General features: G+C 45.5%; 1 protein-coding gene across 5 annotated transcripts in view; it reads right to left on the bottom strand.

Moving 5' to 3' along the window:
- The window catches only part of POLR1A (RNA polymerase I subunit A), an 80,589-nt gene that overhangs the window by 52,577 nt on the left and 8,431 nt on the right, over positions 1-19,581 (bottom strand). For all 5 annotated transcript variants that reach the window (XR_010021647.1, XR_010021646.1, XR_010021648.1 and 2 more), the window contains exons 4-13: positions 18,767-18,874; positions 17,706-17,791; positions 17,478-17,581; positions 13,532-13,618; positions 12,032-12,137; positions 11,496-11,658; positions 9,100-9,270; positions 8,836-8,958; positions 6,484-6,714; positions 490-744 (exon numbers count right to left, since the gene is read on the bottom strand). Coding sequence is in view for 2 of the 5 variants with exons in the window: in XM_063078095.1 (XP_062934165.1) it covers positions 490-744; positions 6,484-6,714; positions 8,836-8,958; positions 9,100-9,270; positions 11,496-11,658; positions 12,032-12,137; positions 13,532-13,618; positions 17,478-17,581; positions 17,706-17,791; positions 18,767-18,874 (1,434 nt within the window). In the remaining 3 variants the exon portion in view is untranslated. The remainder of the gene's footprint in view (positions 1-489; positions 745-6,483; positions 6,715-8,835; positions 8,959-9,099; positions 9,271-11,495; positions 11,659-12,031; positions 12,138-13,531; positions 13,619-17,477; positions 17,582-17,705; positions 17,792-18,766; positions 18,875-19,581) is intronic.

Consider the following 19,581-nt stretch of genomic DNA (forward strand, 5'->3'; position numbering starts at 1 on the left):
CCAACCTCGGACAGAGAAGGAAGGGATTCAAACAGAAGAGAAGACGCCTTCATGGGCGGTAAGGAGATCTTGTCTGGGCCTTGGGGGTTAAGTTGCCTCTTAAAATTCATGCTTGTCAGAACTCAAAGGATCAAAGTTGTCTGTGGATAATGAGGACCATCACAGTTGGGATGCCAATGCCTGCCAGGAGCTAATAAGTTGTAGCACCTTCCAAACATAAGTCTGGAAGACCTGTTATGCAGCTACTAAACCTGGCTTTCTGGGATGGCCATCACAATTTATTTCCTGACTTCCATTTTAAGACACAGCAAGACAGAAACTTTTCCCTGCCGTAAGCAACTAGAGGCCTGGAAACCCCACATGGACCCTCTGTTCCATGTGCATCTGCCTTGCAGAAGACCACTGACCCCAGGAGATGGTGAGGGCCCAGGTTCAAAGTGCCAAGTCATGCTGGCAATGACTGTGGAACAGCTTCAAGGCCAGACCTACCTTGGGAACAAGGTACTGCTGATCGGTACAGGCCAGGATATAGGCCTCGGCCCGGCCCAGCTCACTCTGGGGGAAGTGTGCATTCATCTCATCTCCATCAAAGTCAGCATTATAGGCCTTGCAGTTGGCATAGTGGAGCCGTAAGACTTTCTCTTCAGGCAGGATGCGGGCATGGTGGGCCTGGATGGAGGGTCTATGAAGGGTGGGCTGTCGGTTCAGTAGGAGAATGTCCCCATTCTTCACGTGCCGGCATACCTGGGGACAGAGTGGAGAACAGGTGGGTGATCAGCAGCACTGCAGCATCAGCACAGCTCCTTTCAAGGGCTTGCCTCAGCTTGGCCTATGTGTGGCTTCTGTTGTCTCGGGTTCTAGTCAACTACATGCAAGGGGAATTTTTAGTCTGAAGCAAAACCCTAGAAATAGCTCCTAGGCCCCTGTGGACCTGGCCTGGTACAGCCCTGATCCTGGCTCTGGGCTCTGAGGTACAAGGAACAGACACAGCCACAGGTGTCTATCTAGTAATCTCTGTTTTCTTCAGAGATGCATGGCCTTCCCAGAGTCCTGGACTCCTCTGAGAACAAATCTAAGAAAGAAACAGATACAAACTTGAAGACTCCACACCTTCAAGTCAACATAAAACCCCTAGGTTTGAAAGGACTTGGCAGACTTCTTGAATCACCCCCAAGGTCACATGAGTAAGTTATTCTAAATATGAATTGCACGTTTTAGAAATAATTTGCTCGGCAGCAGAGCCAGGACTAGAACACAGGGTTCTTGATTCCCAGTTCAATGCCCTCTGAAAACATTTTATTACACTTAAAAAATTAAAAAGAAGTGTAAACTGCCTGTCTTTGGGGAAAGAAGTTTGAAAATAGCTATTGGAATATTTAAAACACATTTCCTTTTAGCCTTTCAGAAGCACCAACACAAGGTTATGTGAATATATGTTTATGTAGCAGTGTTTACAGTGGCAAAACCCAGAAATAACCTGACTGCCCCACAGAAGGGGCAATAAATTGCAGTGTATCCACACTGTGGAATATTATGCAATGATGAAAAAGGCTAAGTTAAATATATACAAGTTCCTGAAGTGATAGCAATAATGTACTACAGGAAAGAAAAAATCCAGGCAGCATGGAAGGTGACAGAATGAGGCAATTTAAAACCCAACCCAACTCTGTGCACACATGGTCATCCCTTGGTATCTGTAGGGGATTGGTTCCAGGACCACCCTGCAGATACCAAAATCCATGGATACTCAAAGCATATAACCTATGTACATCCTCTTGTATATTTTAAATCATCTCTAGATTACTTATAATACCTAATACAATGTAAGTGCTGTGTAAGTAGTTGTTATACTACATTTTTTAATTTGTATGTTTTTATTTTTATTTTTTTTCCTCAAATATTTTCCACCTGTGCTTGGCTGAATGCGCAGATGTGAAACCCGTGGATACGGAGGGCTGACTCTGTGTGTGTGTGTGTATAGGGGAAAAGAGGTACCTGGATCCTCACTAAGCTGTTAATATGATCTCCTCAGGGACATGGGACCATGAGGAAGGATAATGAGGCATAGATTAGTACCTTTACCTTTAAACATGTTAGTACCATTCATCTTACAATGAATATGTATTACTTCTGTAATTATTTTTTAAAAGATCTTCAGTTTTTTTAAAGAAAGCAAGAAAAATTGCTCAAGGGATATATTGCTCATTGTGGGGGCAAAAACCAGAAAATACAAACAAAATTAAAGAGAATAAAAAAACACGAGTAATTTTCTTCCTCAAAGATAACCATTGTTCATACTTTTTTCCCCCTACAAACATGGGTTGCTCAGGTCCTTCCGACAGAACACCTCTCACACAAAGCTAACTATACTGCAATGCTCATTAAGCCTTTTACTACCTTTATTTTACATTAACAGCCAGGTTTCGTAAATACTAAATATAAACAACACTTTAAAAAACAAATGCATGGCGGGGGGGGGGGAGGAGGAAAAAAAAACAAAAAACAAACGCATGAAGGTAACTGCTGCCCCAAGCATTGTGGAGGCCCCTCTTTAGTAGTCCAGAGGAATTATGGTGACTCAGTCATATTCCCCCCACCCCAAATCTCCAAATCACAGCAGATAACAGGCTGGGGGACACAACAAATTATTCCAAGTCTAGTTTCTTCTTCAGTTGTCCCAATTTACGAAGTTGTGTTGGAAAATTGGTTATTTAAAGAGAGAGGTTAGAGGTTAATAACAGATGCTTCCCACCACTCTTCCCCCATCCCTCTTCGGCTGGGCTGAAAGTTCCCTCCAGCTCAGAAGAGCAGGAAGCAAAACCCTCAAATACCAAAAGGCAGTTCTAAAAGCACACAGCATGGAGTCCGTCTTTCCTCGAGGAATTCAAACCCTCCCCTCTCCACCCCATCCCCAAGTCCCAAGTTTCCAAGGAGACCTGGACTCTGAGGATCCCCATGAGCCTCTGCCCAGGGCACTGGCTGCTGCCTGACTACATCACAGTCTGAGGTCTTCTTTCTTTAGCCTCTCAAGGGAGAAACGGGCCAGACCTGTGTCCCAGGCCCAAAAAATCAGGCTGGGCCTAGGATCTGAGTCTCACAAATTTGAGGCATCCTCCAGCGTAAGCAAACTCACCACAGCTGGGAAGGTCCATAGGCCAGTCTGGCAGGCACCAGCCAATCCAAACAAAAGCCCTGGAGCAGAGGGCGCTCCCCTTGCCAACCCAAACCTAAGGCCCTTCCTTTCTCTTGTCTCTAAATAAATACAGCAGTGAAAATTAATGTGCCCAGTGCCCGGGTCAGAGGTTTCAGAGGCAGGACTGGAGCCAAAAGCCTGTTTCTGGCAGACTATTGGGCAGGGAAAAGACGAGGTTGTCCTGGCCACTTCCTCCTTTAATAACGAGGCCCAGGGGAAGAGGCAGAGATTTCACACCTCACAGGGGAAACGTGGGAACACATAGGGGGCACCTACCACAGGATATCAGAGTGGCAAATTAGTAGGCAGGCTGGCTACCAGCTTTTGTAAATAAAGTTTTATTGGAACACAGCCAGGCATATCTGTCCACATACTGCCTGTGGCCACTTTAGCAACAGAGCCTGTACGGCCCACAAAGCCTGAAATATTTACTCTCTGACCCTACAGGAATGAGGGCTTTGCTGAGACCTGTAAGAACTGCAGGAGTTAGCTGGGGAATCTGGAGGAGGGCAAAGCTATCTGGGCAGGGGAACAGCATTTGCAAAGCCCAAAGGGAGGAGTGAGCCCAGCACTGACAAGGACCGGCTGAACAAAGAGGCTGAAGAAGGGCCAGCCCGTGGCTCACTTGGGAGAGTGTGGTACTGATAACACCAAGGCCACAGGTTCGCACCCCTATATAGGGATGGCCAGTTAGCTCACTTGGGAGAGCGTGGTGCTGACAACACCAAGTCAAGGGTTAAGATCCCCTTACCGGTCATCTTTTTTTTAAAAAAAAAAAGAGGCTGAGGAAGGCTGAGGTGAGAGATGGGGCTGGGGGAGAAAGCGGGGACGATGTGAGGACTCACAAGCCTGCTGAGGATTTGAACTGAAGCCAGAAGACAAGCGACTGACAGCACACTGCAGCGAGGCCAGCCTCCCCCTCTCCTACGCTCCCAGTCCTTGTCCTTCCCATCACCTTCTCTCCAACCCCACAGAAGCAGCTAGCCAAGGCCATGTGCAGGAAGTGCCATGTGCCTCTGCCTGGTGCTCACATCCCGTGAGGTGCAGAAGCCCTGCGTCCTGCTTTTTCTTTCAAATGCCCTTGGCTACTGCCTTCGCTTCCTCATCATGGAGGCTCTGAAACCCAGCCCCTTCACTGTGTGTTCTCATGGGTCACAGGTGACCTTCAGCTGACCCTGAAGAACCTCACAACCACATGTAAGAGATGTGGACACAAAATGAGCAAGCCTGGCCATGTTCCTCCCTTTCCTTCCCTCCACTCTCACATTTCAGCCCCCCCCCCCCATTTTCTCTTTCTATTGTACTCTGTGCTGAAAGAAGTGAATACCCTGAGAGTTTCAATTCTTAATTCTATGGCCCCTGATCTCAGTCTCATGTTTCTACTTTTTACAGGAAGTGAACCCTTAGAATCTCCACTGTCAGCTCAAATTTAGAAGAGCCCCAAAGCATCTCCTTTTTTGGCCCTACCATTCTCCTGTGCTGGAAATCATGGCTTTGTTTTCATCTATTCTCTCTTCTACAGTCCAGGCACCCAATTTGTCACCCTGGCTCTCCCTGTGAAACATCCCCCACACCTGCCCTTGGTTCTCCCTGCAGCACTCTAGGCTGGCCCATGACCTAGCTTAAAAGTGGCTCCTAATGACTCCGAACACTCCCTGCCCTCTCTCTCCCTGCATGCTCACCTCAAACTCCTTCTTGAGCATCATAAACACGAAGTCACTGTTCCTACTGTTGTTCCCTATGGTGTCTGCCACACCACTCAGCAGCACGTGATGCATTTACTGGTGGCTCCCACCATGCTGTCAGCCCCAGGGTAGCAAGGATCACACCCACAGTGACAAAGTGGCAGCATGTAGCAGGACCTCAGTACCACCCAACCCCTCACTGCTCTCTTGTCTCTCAGTGTTTTTCCCCTTATTTCTTGATGTGAGACTGTCTCACATGTTTGACTTGAGTTACGAGGAAGATGACTTCATGTTTGTCTGGCTTCACCAAAAGCTAGCTGAAATATACCTTGTTTTCTCTTGCATACAGCTCCTAGCAAAATACCAGGCACTTAGAAAAAGCAGAATAACCCTATGAACCAGAGCACAAATCTTACTTAATGCACTGCGAAAGAACAGATAAGTGACGTAATCTGTGTCTTTATGTGCCCCTGTCACCAAAGCAGAAAATGGGCAGTGTGTCACTGTTTCATCTCTGGAGAGCCGCAAGATCAAGAGGAAGGCAAGAGGGCAGGCCTGTGGCACCGGGAAGAATAATAGGAGCCAATGGTCACTGTGACAAGGCCAAGAGCACTGCCCTCTGCTCTCTGTTCCTTCCAGGCTCACATGATCCTTGTTGGCTTAAAGCCATTACTAAAGAAGAGCTAATCAGTCACTGGACACAGCTGCACACGTAGGTCAGGAAAACGCAGTCAGTCACCTCTTGACTCTGGGTAGTCACTGATGAGTTAAACCCAAATCGAATCCATTTCAATGCAACAACTTCCACCACTGTTGCCTGGTTAGGGGTCATTTGCTACTCCCCTGCCAACAGGAGTGGCTATTATTTAACACAGATACAAACGCTGTCACCTACCGACCTCACATCCTCCGCAACACTGCTAATTGATCATGAGCTCTTTCAGGTGAAACCCAGACAAAGCCAGCCTCAGCATCTCTTAACACAGAACTATGGGTGGGCAACAGCAATTGCCCAGAATTGAAGCATTAGTTACAACTTGTCAGTTATCGATGATTACTGACACAGAGCATTTCCCTCCTATGGAGCGGTTCTCAAACTCTAACATGCAGGAGAACCCTCTGGAGAGCCTGTTAAAAAAAGATTCCTGAGCCCCATTTCCAGAGATTCTAATTCGGCAGGGGGACAGGGTGGAGGGAGGATAAATCTGCATTCCATGTGAGCTCCAGGGCAGCTGCTGCTGGTGATCTGAGGAGCGCCCTTTGAGTAGCCCTGTTCAAGGGCAGCAAATTCTCCTGCTCCAGGACCACAAGTGAGTTATTAATGAACATCTCTCAAGCACACAATGTGTGTCCAGCACTGTGCTGTGTAGCTTAAGATGGCCAAACACAGCTTTAGTTGTGGTGTCCATGACCTAGGAGCACAAGCTCCAGCTGGGGAGACAAGGTGACTCCACAAAGTACCTTAGAGACCCACGTGTCGGGGAAGATTCCTCTTGGGGGTGCAGGAGCAGCTCACACAGCAGTCCCATGTTGACACTGACTGTAGCCATAGGGGAGCCAGACAGGAGCTGGCTGTACCACTCACAAAACCCACCTGCTACTCACAATTTTTGTCCCATGGGACTTAGGTGCCCCCATGGCTGGGGTCAAGAGCTGTTTGGCCACGGCTTCCCGCTGTGTTATATCTGTGACACTCAGTGCTGTGCGACTGCCATCTTCGTTGATGACCATGGAGGCTCCTGGGTGCTTGTTGGGGCCGTTGATGACTGCTTGTCTCAGTTCCTGAACGTTCCAGGGGGTAACTGGTTGAGGGTAGGTCAGTTTTGTGGCAAATACCTAAAAACGAGGAGTGGATGTAGAAATTCAGGGTAAACGGAAAAAGGTCACAGGGACCCAAAATCTGACTCAGCAGGTGGTGTGACTTTCCCTGCAAGACATGGAGGAGCTGTCTGAATTGGCCAGGAAGGCCCATCAGTGAGTAAAGTGACATCCTGGCTGTCTGCTCCACAGAGCCATTTTGTCAGACTCATCTCTTAAGGGAATAGAGATAGGGCCTTCTTTTTGTACAATCAGCCAGAGGAGAGTAATTTAAGTGTTGCCATTTACACATTAGAATTTTTTTAACTCACTCCTAAACTTCACCATTTCCTTTTCTGCCAATAAATTCTAAGTCCCCAAAGAAGGGAACACAGCATGGGACTCTTGCTTGAAACAAGTGGTAAATACCTGTCCTCAAATACCACCGCACCTCTCCTGCACCCCAGGCAAACATCCCTAATTGATCATGGCACTTTCCCTGAGCCCAAACATGGCATCAGAATCTCTTAACTCAGCAGTTCTGGCACCATGACAGCCAGGTGGCGCTGGAGAGGAAACCAATTTGCTCTTCTGATGCAGGAGAAAACGGTGTGCTCTGTTAACACCAGGCCTGGAATATGCTCCAAGAAACATGAGTTCCCTGGTTAAGTGAGTTTCTGAGCTACTGACTATAAACCAATTTGATGCACACAAGTACATCAGAGCCTCTAAGAAGGCCTACATAAAGTAACTTGTCCAACTCTTTCCAGGTCTCTGCACAACGGTACTTTCTGAGTGGTCTCCCCAGCCCCTTGGCCCATGCTACTTTTTGCTGTCTGACAGTGTTTATGCACCACTTATGCACCGCTTATCTGCTTACTGGAGCACAGCCTTCTGAGGGAGCACTCTGGTCTGTCTGCTTTACTGCTTGGTCTCTACCACATTGCCCAAACTTCTGTCACCTCCTTGCTCTTATTACACCTTATCAACAGTGCTATCTGGGGAGGGGATAGCACAAGGGGCCAAGAAGCAGTTCTATGAGTAACACTCCCAGCCACCATGGGACCTGGGGCAGGATAAAGGCAGGCAGAGGGTAACTTCGAAGTTCCTCCTCAGGGGTAAGCCATTACCAAATGAACCCAGACCTGAGAAACAGAAGCCTGGCGCCTTTTGAAGGTAGAAAGAAGAGGCACCACTAAAGGTTTCTCCCAAAGCTGAGGACATTATAGTTACCATGAGGTCAAAGTTCACAGGGGTGGACCCTGCCCTCTGTCCAGAGAGAGCAACGAACAGGCTCTGGGTCTCCTGCCAGGGTCACAGAATTGGGAATGTCACTGGGCTTCAGTGTCTTTCCTCACCACTTGACCCAGCTTTTAGATGCAAAGACCTATGGTCCCAGGAGGCCACACAGGACTGAGCTCTCTGGCTCTTGTTACCTGACACATCACAACCTTGTCCAGTGAGCCCAAGCGTGTCCAAGACAAGGCAGCAGGCATGCAGGATGATCAGAACACTTCAGCGTGGCTCATCAGCAGCACCCCCCAGAGAGGCAGAGGAGATGGCGTGCGAGAAAACAAGACACTCCACAGAAGGAACTAAACTGTCTCCACATTACTGACCTCAAAGCCCACTATGGAGGAAACCAATTACAGTGTGGGGAAGTAAGAAAATGAAGCCGGCTCCCACAGGGAGCACTTGGGGTGGAAGGGGTGAGCCACATAGCCCCGAGGAGGGACTGGGGGGACAGAAGACATGCACGGCCTCCTCTCTGGGGGCTCTCACCTTTCTCTACCAGGAACCAGGGGCGGACACTCCTGACTCATAACGCCCAGAAAGTAGGTGGGACTGAAATCCCCCTTTCCCTCTTCTTCTCCTCATCAATTCAATATGACCAGGAAGGTTTAAAGACTAGGCCAAGGTGGGTAGGAGGAAGATATGGGGCAGGAAATGCTCTGCAGTCAGCTCCCCGTGCCCCAGGGCATGAGAGGAAGAGCAACACCATCCTGCAGCTGAGTCCCTGCCACATGGGTTGTCCCCACCCAAGCCACCATGATCTTGCTGTACATCCTGTCCTGAGCCTTCTATGGCACTCCCATCTGCCACCCACCAGGAGCAAATGGATCCCTCCACCCACACACACACACACACACACACACACACCATGGGAATTCCAATCTCGTTGGTGTTGATGTACATGTCTGGGCAGATGACCGAGCGGGCTGCATAGTCTACTCGCTTTCCCATCATGTGCTTTCGGAACAGGCCTTCCTTCTTCTCCAGGATCTTTATGGAGAAAGGGTCCATAAAAAAATAAGAAAAAATAAAAAAATTTTTTAAGTATGTTTATTATTTTTATGCTTCAATACAAATATGTTTATTATTCACTCTCTTAAAGTAGTAATGGGAATCCAACTTACTGCTCACCTGTCTAATGCCAGGATACTTTTCTATCATTAATTTGTCCATCTCGCTATCAAACACAATATTGACATGGCTCTGAAGGCGAATCCAAATGTTGTAAAGTTTGTCTGTGAGGGACTGGCCTGGAAGTGTACTTAAAAAGGATCGGTCCACAGCAATTGAAGAGTCTTTTTCCTGGGAAGATACAACCAAGAAAAGAGGCATACTGGAAAAATACCCCAGAAGGCTGGCTTGGTTATACTTTTCCTTCTTACTCTAGCTCTGACAAACAATGAGCTCTGGAGTTTGCCTTTATGTTTTCTGAACCTGACAGATCAGTGGCAAAAGTGCTAATAAGTCAATCTTGTGTGTATCAATAAAACAGTAGCCCCATTACATTTCTACCAGCCAGTGTCTTTCTGATAGCAAAATGAACTCAAGATTTATGAGCAGACTCCTATCTTACGGTATTTGCTGAAGTCCTATAATATCTAGTTCCCAAGGCAACCTTAGAAGTCCTTCCCACATCAATATTTTTCTTATGAAGCTCTGCTATCCTGCCAGAGAACTGATTCTCATATGTATTTTCAGCTTTATTTACTTTTGGAAAAACTTGACCGAAAGCACTTACAAAAATGCAGGTAGAGCAATTTCTTAAAAGGAAAAACGTGCCATATGACATTCTATGCCCTCAATTAAGATGTGGGTCCCCAACCAGGCTATGTCAAGTTTTACTGGCTGATCTCTTTTTTAATATTTCTTCTTTTTTTTTTTGTGACCGGTAAGGAGATCGTAACCCTTGGCTTGGTATCACCCGCACCGCGCTCAGCCAGTGAGCGCACTGGCCATCCTTATGTAGGATCCAAACCCGCGGCAGGAGTGTCGCGGCACTTCCCACACTGCACTCTCCTGAGTGAGCCATGGGGTCGGCCCTCTTTTTCAATATTTCTGTCCCTGGCTCTGCCTCCTCCTCGCCTCCCTTATCTGCCCAGGGACAGAAATACACAGAGGCCTTAACCTGCCTTGGAGCACCACCTACTGACACTAGTGGGCTTGTCCTCAACTCTGAGGAAAACAGGAATCATTAGTTACAGGGAGGACAGATATATTTCTGCAGACAATGTTCAGGGTCCCCCTCTGGCTGAAGGAGACTCACAGGGAGAGATGGCCACCTGCATGATGACAGGGCCGTCAGCCTAACATGCTGCTTATGGCACTACCTGGCTCAGGGCCACGTGATTACTCATGAAATGAGTGAGACCTTGTCTCACCAGCATATAACCAGTGGCTAGAACAGTGCCTGGCCAGGCCTGCCCTGGGAATGCAAAGTGGAGAGCAAGGTGGGAAAAATAAGAACATGTCTCATTGATTGGGGAAAGAGGGCACTCTGACTTAGGACTCAGACAGGATGCTGCTTGTTTCTGCAGAGACCAAGTTTTTTAAGGCCCTATTTTTAAGGCCTATCAAATAAAATTCTCAGCCCTGGTCACTGGACCTGGTTATTCTACAGCCATACCTCCCAAACTAGACCAAGGCACACAGATGGCAGATATCTCTTATACTGAGGATTTTTTAAAAAGCACATCTACACTGGCCAATCCAAAAACTTAAGCTAAGCCAAAGAAAGCTCCAAGGAGAAAGGCTGGGTAACCCACAGCATAAATGACCAGGAGACAAGGTGGCACCCTGGCTGACCAAGGGACTGGACTGTCCCAGAGGCTGAAAGGGAGGCTAAGAGCCCTGCCCTTCCACCCAAGGCTGGAGATAGCCCTTCCTCTATGCATCCAGAGAGCATCTTAGAGCATCTCAGTGACCTCAGCAAGCTTTCTGTGCCTGATTCATCTTTATATCCACTGAAGACCTAACACAGGGCCTAGCACACTGAAGAGGCTCAGAAAATGTTAACTATGATAGTCCTATCCTGGGAAATTCCCACTCTATAGCACTGCCTTCCTGACCCCAATGCTGGAGACCTTAATGAGTCCAAAACAGAGCCAGGTGACATGAGTTCTAGTACTATGACCCAGGACGGACATTCTTAGAGCCCAAGGGAAGAAGACTGTTCTTTTTAGAGTTGTCGACAACTGGTAGCCCAGAACAGCCCAAATGTGAAATCTCACCACAAACCACACACATTTTATAGTGGGCACTTGTCCAAGAAGTTAAAGTGACTCAACCAAGGTTACCCATCATGGTCACTAGGGGCAGAACCTAACTAGAACCCAGGCCTTTCCTCACTCAGGCCCTTGCCGGTCCCCCGATGTTAACTAGGTTCCCCTAAGCCCACAGCTCCCACTGAGGATGCCACCAGCTGCACAGAACATACAGTCAGCATCACTTGGCACCCAAGCATCTGTGTCCACACTGCACCAAGTTAGAACTGTGTGCACTTATGACATCAGCACTAAGGTGGCCCGGACCTCGTCTGTGGCGAGAGCCACCACCTCACATGGCAGCTTCTGTTCTTGAGCCATGAGTGCCAGAAGCTTTCGGATCAGAACTATGTCCTTCATGACAGCCTGCAAGTTCACTGTCTGGCCATTGGTAAACATCTGGTCCCCCAGGCGACTGACAGGGCGATACCTGCAGAGGGACACATGGAATTTGTGAACATTTAGCCCGAGGGAAGGGTCGTGTTGTTCAGCCTCTTGCCCACGCTTACTGTAGCCCACACACCCCGCCAAGCTCAAAGACAACCAACATTCCTACTGCATTCACAACACACAGAGGAAAGTGGGAGAGTACTTCAAAAGTTCACGGAAAGATTCATATTATCTTTTAATTCTATTTTTCCATGAGCTTTCTGAAGTACCCTTGTACTCGTACCACCTGCGACCTGAGGCAGACTGCTGCTTTATTTCTCAGTGCCCTTGACACTTCCACCCCTCCTAGAGGTCATTATTCAATTCCTCAATAAACCTTTTCCAGGTGAAAAAAGTTAATTAAAGGGCATTACCTTGAGGGTGGCACTACCAAAAAATCGAGGAAGAACATACTGGGGTTGAATCTGGACTCTGTGCCAACGTTGTCCAGTCCGGAGAAAAGGTAATTCAGAAAGAATCCTGTGTTTGAAATAAATAAACCAAAAAGACCATTTAAATGTACATGTAAGAGTATGGGAGGATGACCACAAAAACGTTACTGAGTGAGAAAAAAAATAATACAAAATATGTAGAGTAAGATCACATTTTTCTTTATAAAAACAAACAAAAACTAGCCTCTGTGTGTATGACAAAGTAGGTGAGATGACAACATAAAAATGGGTGCTTCAGGGACAACAGTGCTTAGCCCAGGCAATGAGATGGGCAGAGATAGGAAAAAAAAAAAGTTTTGCTTGTTTTTCATTATCCTTCTGGACTTAAACACATGCACGCGTGTGCACACACACTCTCTCTCTCTCTCGAGTATTTATTACCTTGGTATTTATAAAAAACATATTGAAATAAAGAAAATAATTAAACAACCAAAAAGTTACGCTCCTGAAAAACAAAACAAAACAATTCCCTCCCCGCCCCACGGGTGCTGCCAAGAAGGGATCTTCTGTGGATTAAAGCTGTACTTTAAGGTTCTGGTGACCAAAAAAAAATGCCCAGAGAAAATGAATAAAATGTGCTAGGGCCTGCCACAAAAAAAAAAAAATCATACTAGCTTGAGTGCTCTTTTTTTTCTGATATCCCTTTAACAGCATTTCCTTTGTAAGTGCTTATCACCATACAGAGATTAGAGTCAGCGTTCCAGAACATACTCTTAGAGGATGGACATGGGGGCTTGACTATATGGATACTGCATAGGTTTTGTTATACACTCAAAAGGGAATGAAGGATTTCCCATTTTGTAGGGACCTGAAATGTATAAAAATCCTAATTTAAAAAAAAAGAGTTCATTCCTTGATTCACAGACGAAATTCCCACAGAAACCTTCAAAAAGACTTTTTTTTTTAAAATGGGCATTTATTATTTTATTTTATTTTTTTAAAAGATGACTAGTAAGGGGATCTTAACTTGGTGTTGTCAGGACCACGCTCTCCCAAGTGAGCTAACCGGCCATCCCTATATAGTGATCTGAACCCTTGGCCTTGGTGTCATCAGCACCACACTCTCCCAAGTGAGCCACTGGCTGGCCCTTTTTTATGGGCATTTAAAATAAGGTGAGTTATACTAAACCCTCTAGACATATGTCAAACTGCATTAAGCAAGATCCACCTTCAGCTGTTGTTTAACAACCAGGGTCTGTTACATGATTGACAAGTTCATGGTAATGGATATAACTTCCCCCACTCTATGATGCCTCAATGTCATTGTACCTTGCAGCCTGCCTTAAACCTATGGATCAATTCAGGAGAGGGCTGCAATAATGACTACTGTTAAAAAAAGAACAATAATAGGGCAGGGTAAATAAGTTCAATAAATTAAAGCCTAGAGAAGATTATGGCTATTTCTTTAGCCTGGTACAGCACCTTCATTCTTCCAAAGGGCTAAAAGATGTTCTCGGGCACTGGTGGGTGTCAGGTACCCTCGTTTTCCCATCTGAGCTTCCTCAATTCCTGGAGCCGAGGAGGGGAATCAAAGCACAATAAATCATTAACAGGTACTCCTTCTGTAATGGGATTTATCAGTTCTTACTCCCCACATTGCAAAGCCTGCAATTTGACCCCAAAACTCAATCTCTAGAACAGCATGTTTTCAGCCCTGGATTTCCCCCCCTTAATCTAATTTCTAAAATAATGAACAATGTAACTATGATATATAACCTAAAAAATAGCAAAAGAAAACACTACTCACCATCCCCTCGTGTTAACTATTATCACTTTTATATATACTTTCCCAGTCCTTTGTTTTACACAAGTGTTTTACATAATTGTAATCTTCAGTGTGGATTTATTTTGACACTACTTTGCTCATTTAGCACCATCTTGTGAGCCTTTTTGCGTGTTGCTACATAGCTTTTACCTGACTACCATTTTTAATGGCTGCATGAGGGCCGAGCCCGTGGCGCACTTGGTAGAGTGCTGCGCTGGGAGCGTGGCGACGCTCCCGCCGCGGGTTCGGATCCTATATAGGACTGACTGGTGCACTCACTGGCTGAGTGCCGGTCACGAAAAAACGACCAAAAAAAAAAAAAAAAAAAAAAAATTGGTAATGGCTGCATGATATTCCACTGAAGATGTTTCCTGATTTACTTCACCATACTCCCATAGTTGAACACTTGGATTGATTATAATTTCTTACTATTTTAAGTAACACGATGATAAATCTTTACACACATGGCTTTTACCAGAAAGGTTCAAAGAAGTAGAATTATGGATAAATGAGTGTGAACATTTTTATGGGTAAACATATATTGATTTCTTTTCACAAATGTCATACCAGTAAGTGAGTAGTAGACTAAGCATGATCACCCTGAGATACTGTCTACCAGATATATCCAGATTAAGTTAGAAAATCAGTCTTCGGGCTGCCATTTAGGAGGCCAGGCTCCACATACTTAAATGATTAACAAGGATAATTAAGCAGTATGATCCTCTAGGTTCAAAACTCTCAACCTTTTCTGGGACGCGTTCACTGAAATCAAGCACTGCTCTATTTCCCTTTTTTAGGTACTTATCAGGGCAGGAACTATGCTTTGGATGTGTCACTAACACCGGACATGGTGTCTAGCACACAACAGATGTCATATAGTCACCAATGTTCAAAATATCCTAAGATAATCTATACTTAGAAATCTCACTACTGCCTTTTTCACTTTTAAAATCTAGCTTAATTCCATTTCCAATTCTCCAACTAGTTTCTTCATAATCTACAGAGAATATGTCATCACAAGTTTTTAGAGAAATCTCTTACTTGAATAACAATTAATAAATGTGTCATGATTTATTTAACTAATCTCTATTAATAAACATTTAAGTCATATCCAATTTTAATCTACTCAGACAATACTGTGGGTATTCTAATTCCTCAGGATAAAGTTGAAGAAGTGGAATTGTGAGGCCAAGGAGTCTGCACATTTAAAGTTTTACAAAAGCAAAACATTTTGTTGCTGCAACTGAAGAAAGCATGAAGAGTGGCTTTGACCCTCAGGGATAAGCACAGCATTAGAAAACTACGTACATTCACCATGAAAAAACAGACCCCATTAACCTAAAGAACAATTCTGTGGGCATTTCTGGGAATGAGTACCTGAACTTTCTTTCCCATTAAAGACGTTTGAAGGGCTGAGGAAGATAGGTCCAATCTCCCCAGCTCCCATCCCAGCAGTACCTCCACCACAGTTTAGTCACCGTGAAGGCAAACATAGGATCTCAACACCACAGGAGACCTGAGGGAGGCCACCTCCTCACATGGGCTGCACCCCTCCTAACAAGACACCTCTGCAGCCTGCAACGAAATATGTCTAGCTGGGATTTCAGAGCCTCTCCAATGTGCATTCTCTCGGCACATTGTGCATTGTGCATTCCCACCCTGGGAAGGCCTGGGTGGGAGTGTCTCTGCTTAAGAACTCTTATTTTAAATGCTAATGAGCTTTATGAGGCTCAGGGAGCACACTGGAGTGTACGCAACATCTCACAAACTTGTAGCACTCCTGCGGCTTCACCAATCTGTGGGGACCATTTAAGCACAGGCCTCACTTCTTGGCTCCCTCTGGTACCAGGAACATAGCCAGAGCCATGATCAGAATGCTCGCCTGCCTCCACACCGTCTGCTCCCTGGAGTTATTCAACTGTGTCACCTGCAGCCTCCTCTGACAGCAGAGGCCGCATGTTCTGGTCTCCATCTTGGCACTGTGCTCAACCACACACAAGGTCCGTGGCAGGACGCTGAGTGCCCAACAAATAAATGTTTGCTAAATACTAAAAACCCAATCCTGGAGCTGTCAAAGGCTACTGTCTTCTTGTTTCTAATGCACAGACTTCTGGCTGCACCATCGTAGTCTCACGGCTGTAGTGATGATTAGTTCAGAAGAAAGGGTTTGGCAAAGGCATTGAAAGACTACTTAACTGCTGGACATTTGCCCCAAAGAAACAGTTACCTCTAGAATTCCGACCATCTCTGTTCTCAATCTAAGAACATTTTCTAAGGCATCCTAAGGGCTATAGCAGCAATTCCCAACCAGTGTTAAGAGAAAATTGTTTTAAGGGCTATTCACAGGTAAGTGTAAGAAAATCCACTCTTGTGGTGCTGGTAACCATTAAACAAAATTAAACAGGCTTTCTAAATGCAGTATGGTATCCTGGATTAGATCCTGGAATATAAAAAAGGACATTACCAGAAAAGCTGAACAAATTCAAATAAAGTCTGTAATTTAGTTAATAGTATTGTACCAATGTTAAATTTGTAGTATGTTATATTAGGCAATCTAAGATGTTACATTAGGCAAACTGAGCAAAGAGTACATGGGAACTCTCTGTACTATGTGTTACTCTTCTGTAAATCTACAGTCATTCTAAAATAAAAGGCTTATTTAAAAATAATCTAGGCATCATCAGAATATTCATCATAAAAGATACAGCATACAAATTCCAGGAGGGGAACTTATTTCCCTGCCTATCCTGTATTCTCGAGCCCTGCAAAAAGGTTTGGTAACATTATCTGCTATGAAATTTCATGCATGTAATTTATAGAGTTGAAATTGAAGCTCCAAAAAGTAGTTTTCTCTCAGCGACTCACAATAAGTGGCAGAGCCGAGTGTCAATTGCAGGTTGTGCTTTTTGTACCCTGCCATGTTGATGATATAATAAAATATAAATAGTTAGCATCTACAGAGCACATACTACATAGCAAGTACTGGTTTCAGTACTTCACACAGAATACCTTATTTAATTTTCACTACTTCAGAATAAGAAACAAAAAATGTGTTTAAACAAGCCTTAAAAAGTGGGAGTACTCAGTCTTTTTCATTTTTTCTGAAGTACCCCAAGAGCAGAGCAGAGCTGAGGGGGGACCCTATCCCTGGGGATTAGAGTGAACAGCCAGGAGAAGCCTGTGGGAGGCGCTAACTTTTTGTTAAATTCTTGCAATGTTTCTTAAAAATTATTCACCTACATTTTACTCCAAAATAAATCCACACTTGTTTTACAATCAAATGTTTCAAAATATTTGCCAGGTAAATTGTTTAATTTTTCCTAAAAAATCTTTTAGAAAAACAACCATGTAAGGCAAGAGGCACCTGTGGAGCACTGCCTCATAACACAGCCTCACCCATCAGTTCTCCTGTGTGACAGGCCTGGGCTGGGCACTCACAGGGTCCCCTCCAGCCCTAAGAGGCCTCCACCAGCCCACCACACACACACACAGAAGAGAAACAGGTGTCGAAGAGGACCAGGTATTCCTAAGGTTCGGAACACATGGATGGCCACGCATGAGAAACGTGGCCGAGGAGCACCTCCCAGGACCCAGCCTGATTACCCAGGGGCTCTGTGTCCTTCTGGTCGGCTTTCCTGTGCACCATGGCCGGATACGTGACCGTTAACTTGCTGTTGTGCTCCTTTCGGATAACTGACCGTCCAGTCCTGCGCAGGAGAACAGTTGTGATTGAGGAGAGAAAAAAACCCAATAAGACACTAAATAGCTGTGAGTGACTGGTCAGACATTTCTCACTTGGGGAGAGAGAAAGGCAAGTGCCCCAATACTCACTTGCAGTGAGGACATCGCTTGGCAGTCATATGTGCCTTCCAGAAGTAAGCAAGGATCATGCTCCTGCTCTCACACACATTTTTCACCTGTTAAGAAAAGTCAGAGAACTCTGGAGTGCCGTTTTGAAGAGAAGCCAATATGTATTCATTTGTGGTTTTCAACTTTTATTTTTAACCAGAGGAAACCACGCCAACTTTCTTAAACAAAATTGTGCACAGAACCCTAATACACTAAGCTCTGCCAATGACTGAGTGACTGCTTTTAAGCCTTAAGTTCCTTCACTCACAATGCGGGAGTAAGAATAGTGACCACCTCAGCAGCATGAAGTGGTTTCATGATAAGAGATGATGAATACAGCGGGGGGCTTGGAACACAGTGAGTACTCAATAAACACTAGTGACTAACTTTTTAAATAAACCTGTCTGGACACAGCAGGTGTACCCTCACCGTTCCCTCCCTCAGATGGACCTCAGGGTTCTGAGGAAGGCACATCTGAGTCAGGCAACATGAGGGGTTCTAAGCCTGGCTGCAAAGAGGAACCACTAGGATCCCCTGTAACCTCCACTTGGGCCCTACCCTAGACAAATTAAATCAGAATCTCTGGTGCAAAAGGTGGATGTGCATGAATCAGATTTCAAGATTAGGATCGTGGGCTGATTATCCACCCCATTCATTCATTCGCTGAACAAATGAATACTTACACGGGTGCTATGGAGGGGAGGATGAGGTAACAGTGGTTTTGAGAGAAAGCACTGGAGAGAGAAAGAAGAAAAGGGCATGGATGCTACTCTCAAAGTGGATCCTTACTGCTCTACCTAAACCACCTAATTTTGCCTAATCCTCTCATCGGTCCTGAAGGCAGGCATTCAAGATGAGGAAATGGACACTCAGGGACAGTTATGTAATTTGAGAGGTCACAGGACTCGTAAGAGGCAAAGCTGCTGCGGTTCAAAGCCAGGTCTAGCTTGGGAAGCCGAAAGTACATGCAAATGACAGTGCAGCAGGAACTGTGATAATTACGCTAAAAACAGTGTTAACGGGAAAAGATAGTGGTAACTCACATATGCGCCCTGGGACCCCAGGAGGTTGTTCTGCACAATTTTGGTTGTGTACTTTTCTAACTCTTCTTGAATTTCGAAGGCAGAAGGATCAGCGTTTTCTTCCAGAAACTGAAAAATAAAGAGGAAACCCGTTACGGCAGTAAAGTAAGCATGCGTCTGAAGAGCAGCACACTGGGCCAGCTGCTTCGAGGGCAAAAGGGATGAGTTTGAGACGAGAAGAACAAACCACAGCCACTACGTTGCATTTTCAAAAAGTTGAGGCAATATTGCTGTTCAAAAAAATCAAGCAAGAGAATATCCTCCTTCGAATAACAGTGGGTTAGATTATTCAGACCAAATCAAGACTGCCAGACAGGATGAAATACTTTTAAAATCTTAATGCTCTGAAGGACTGACAGGACAGTGAGGAGTAACCAGACCAAAGTGAAGGAGAAATAGGAATCTAGCAAGGTCAAAGAGCTGCAGCCTCATCTGCGTTGATGCAGGCATCATACAGTGTCCTCATGTGCTCCTGGGAAAGACACCAACATAGTCATCCACCATGCTCCCTGGAGCGCTGTGACATGGCAGCACTGGCATTGGGCACATTTTCCAATCAGCAATTTTGAACTTTTCATTTCGAAGCCTTCAAATGGTGTAGAAGACAGAAATAAAAGCCCAAAGCTAGTGCAAGGATAGTAATCTAACAGAATACCATCAATCTCCCCTCCCCCGACCAAACACAACAAGCTAGGAACCCACTCTGCTCAGGTGGAGTCCCAGTGCTGGGACACTTTCCTCGCCCTGCTGGGGCTCAGACACCCCACACTGGGCCA

Source organism: Cynocephalus volans, chromosome 14 (genome assembly GCF_027409185.1).
Source record: "Cynocephalus volans isolate mCynVol1 chromosome 14, mCynVol1.pri, whole genome shotgun sequence".
Classification (NCBI taxonomy): domain Eukaryota; kingdom Metazoa; phylum Chordata; class Mammalia; order Dermoptera; family Cynocephalidae; genus Cynocephalus; species Cynocephalus volans.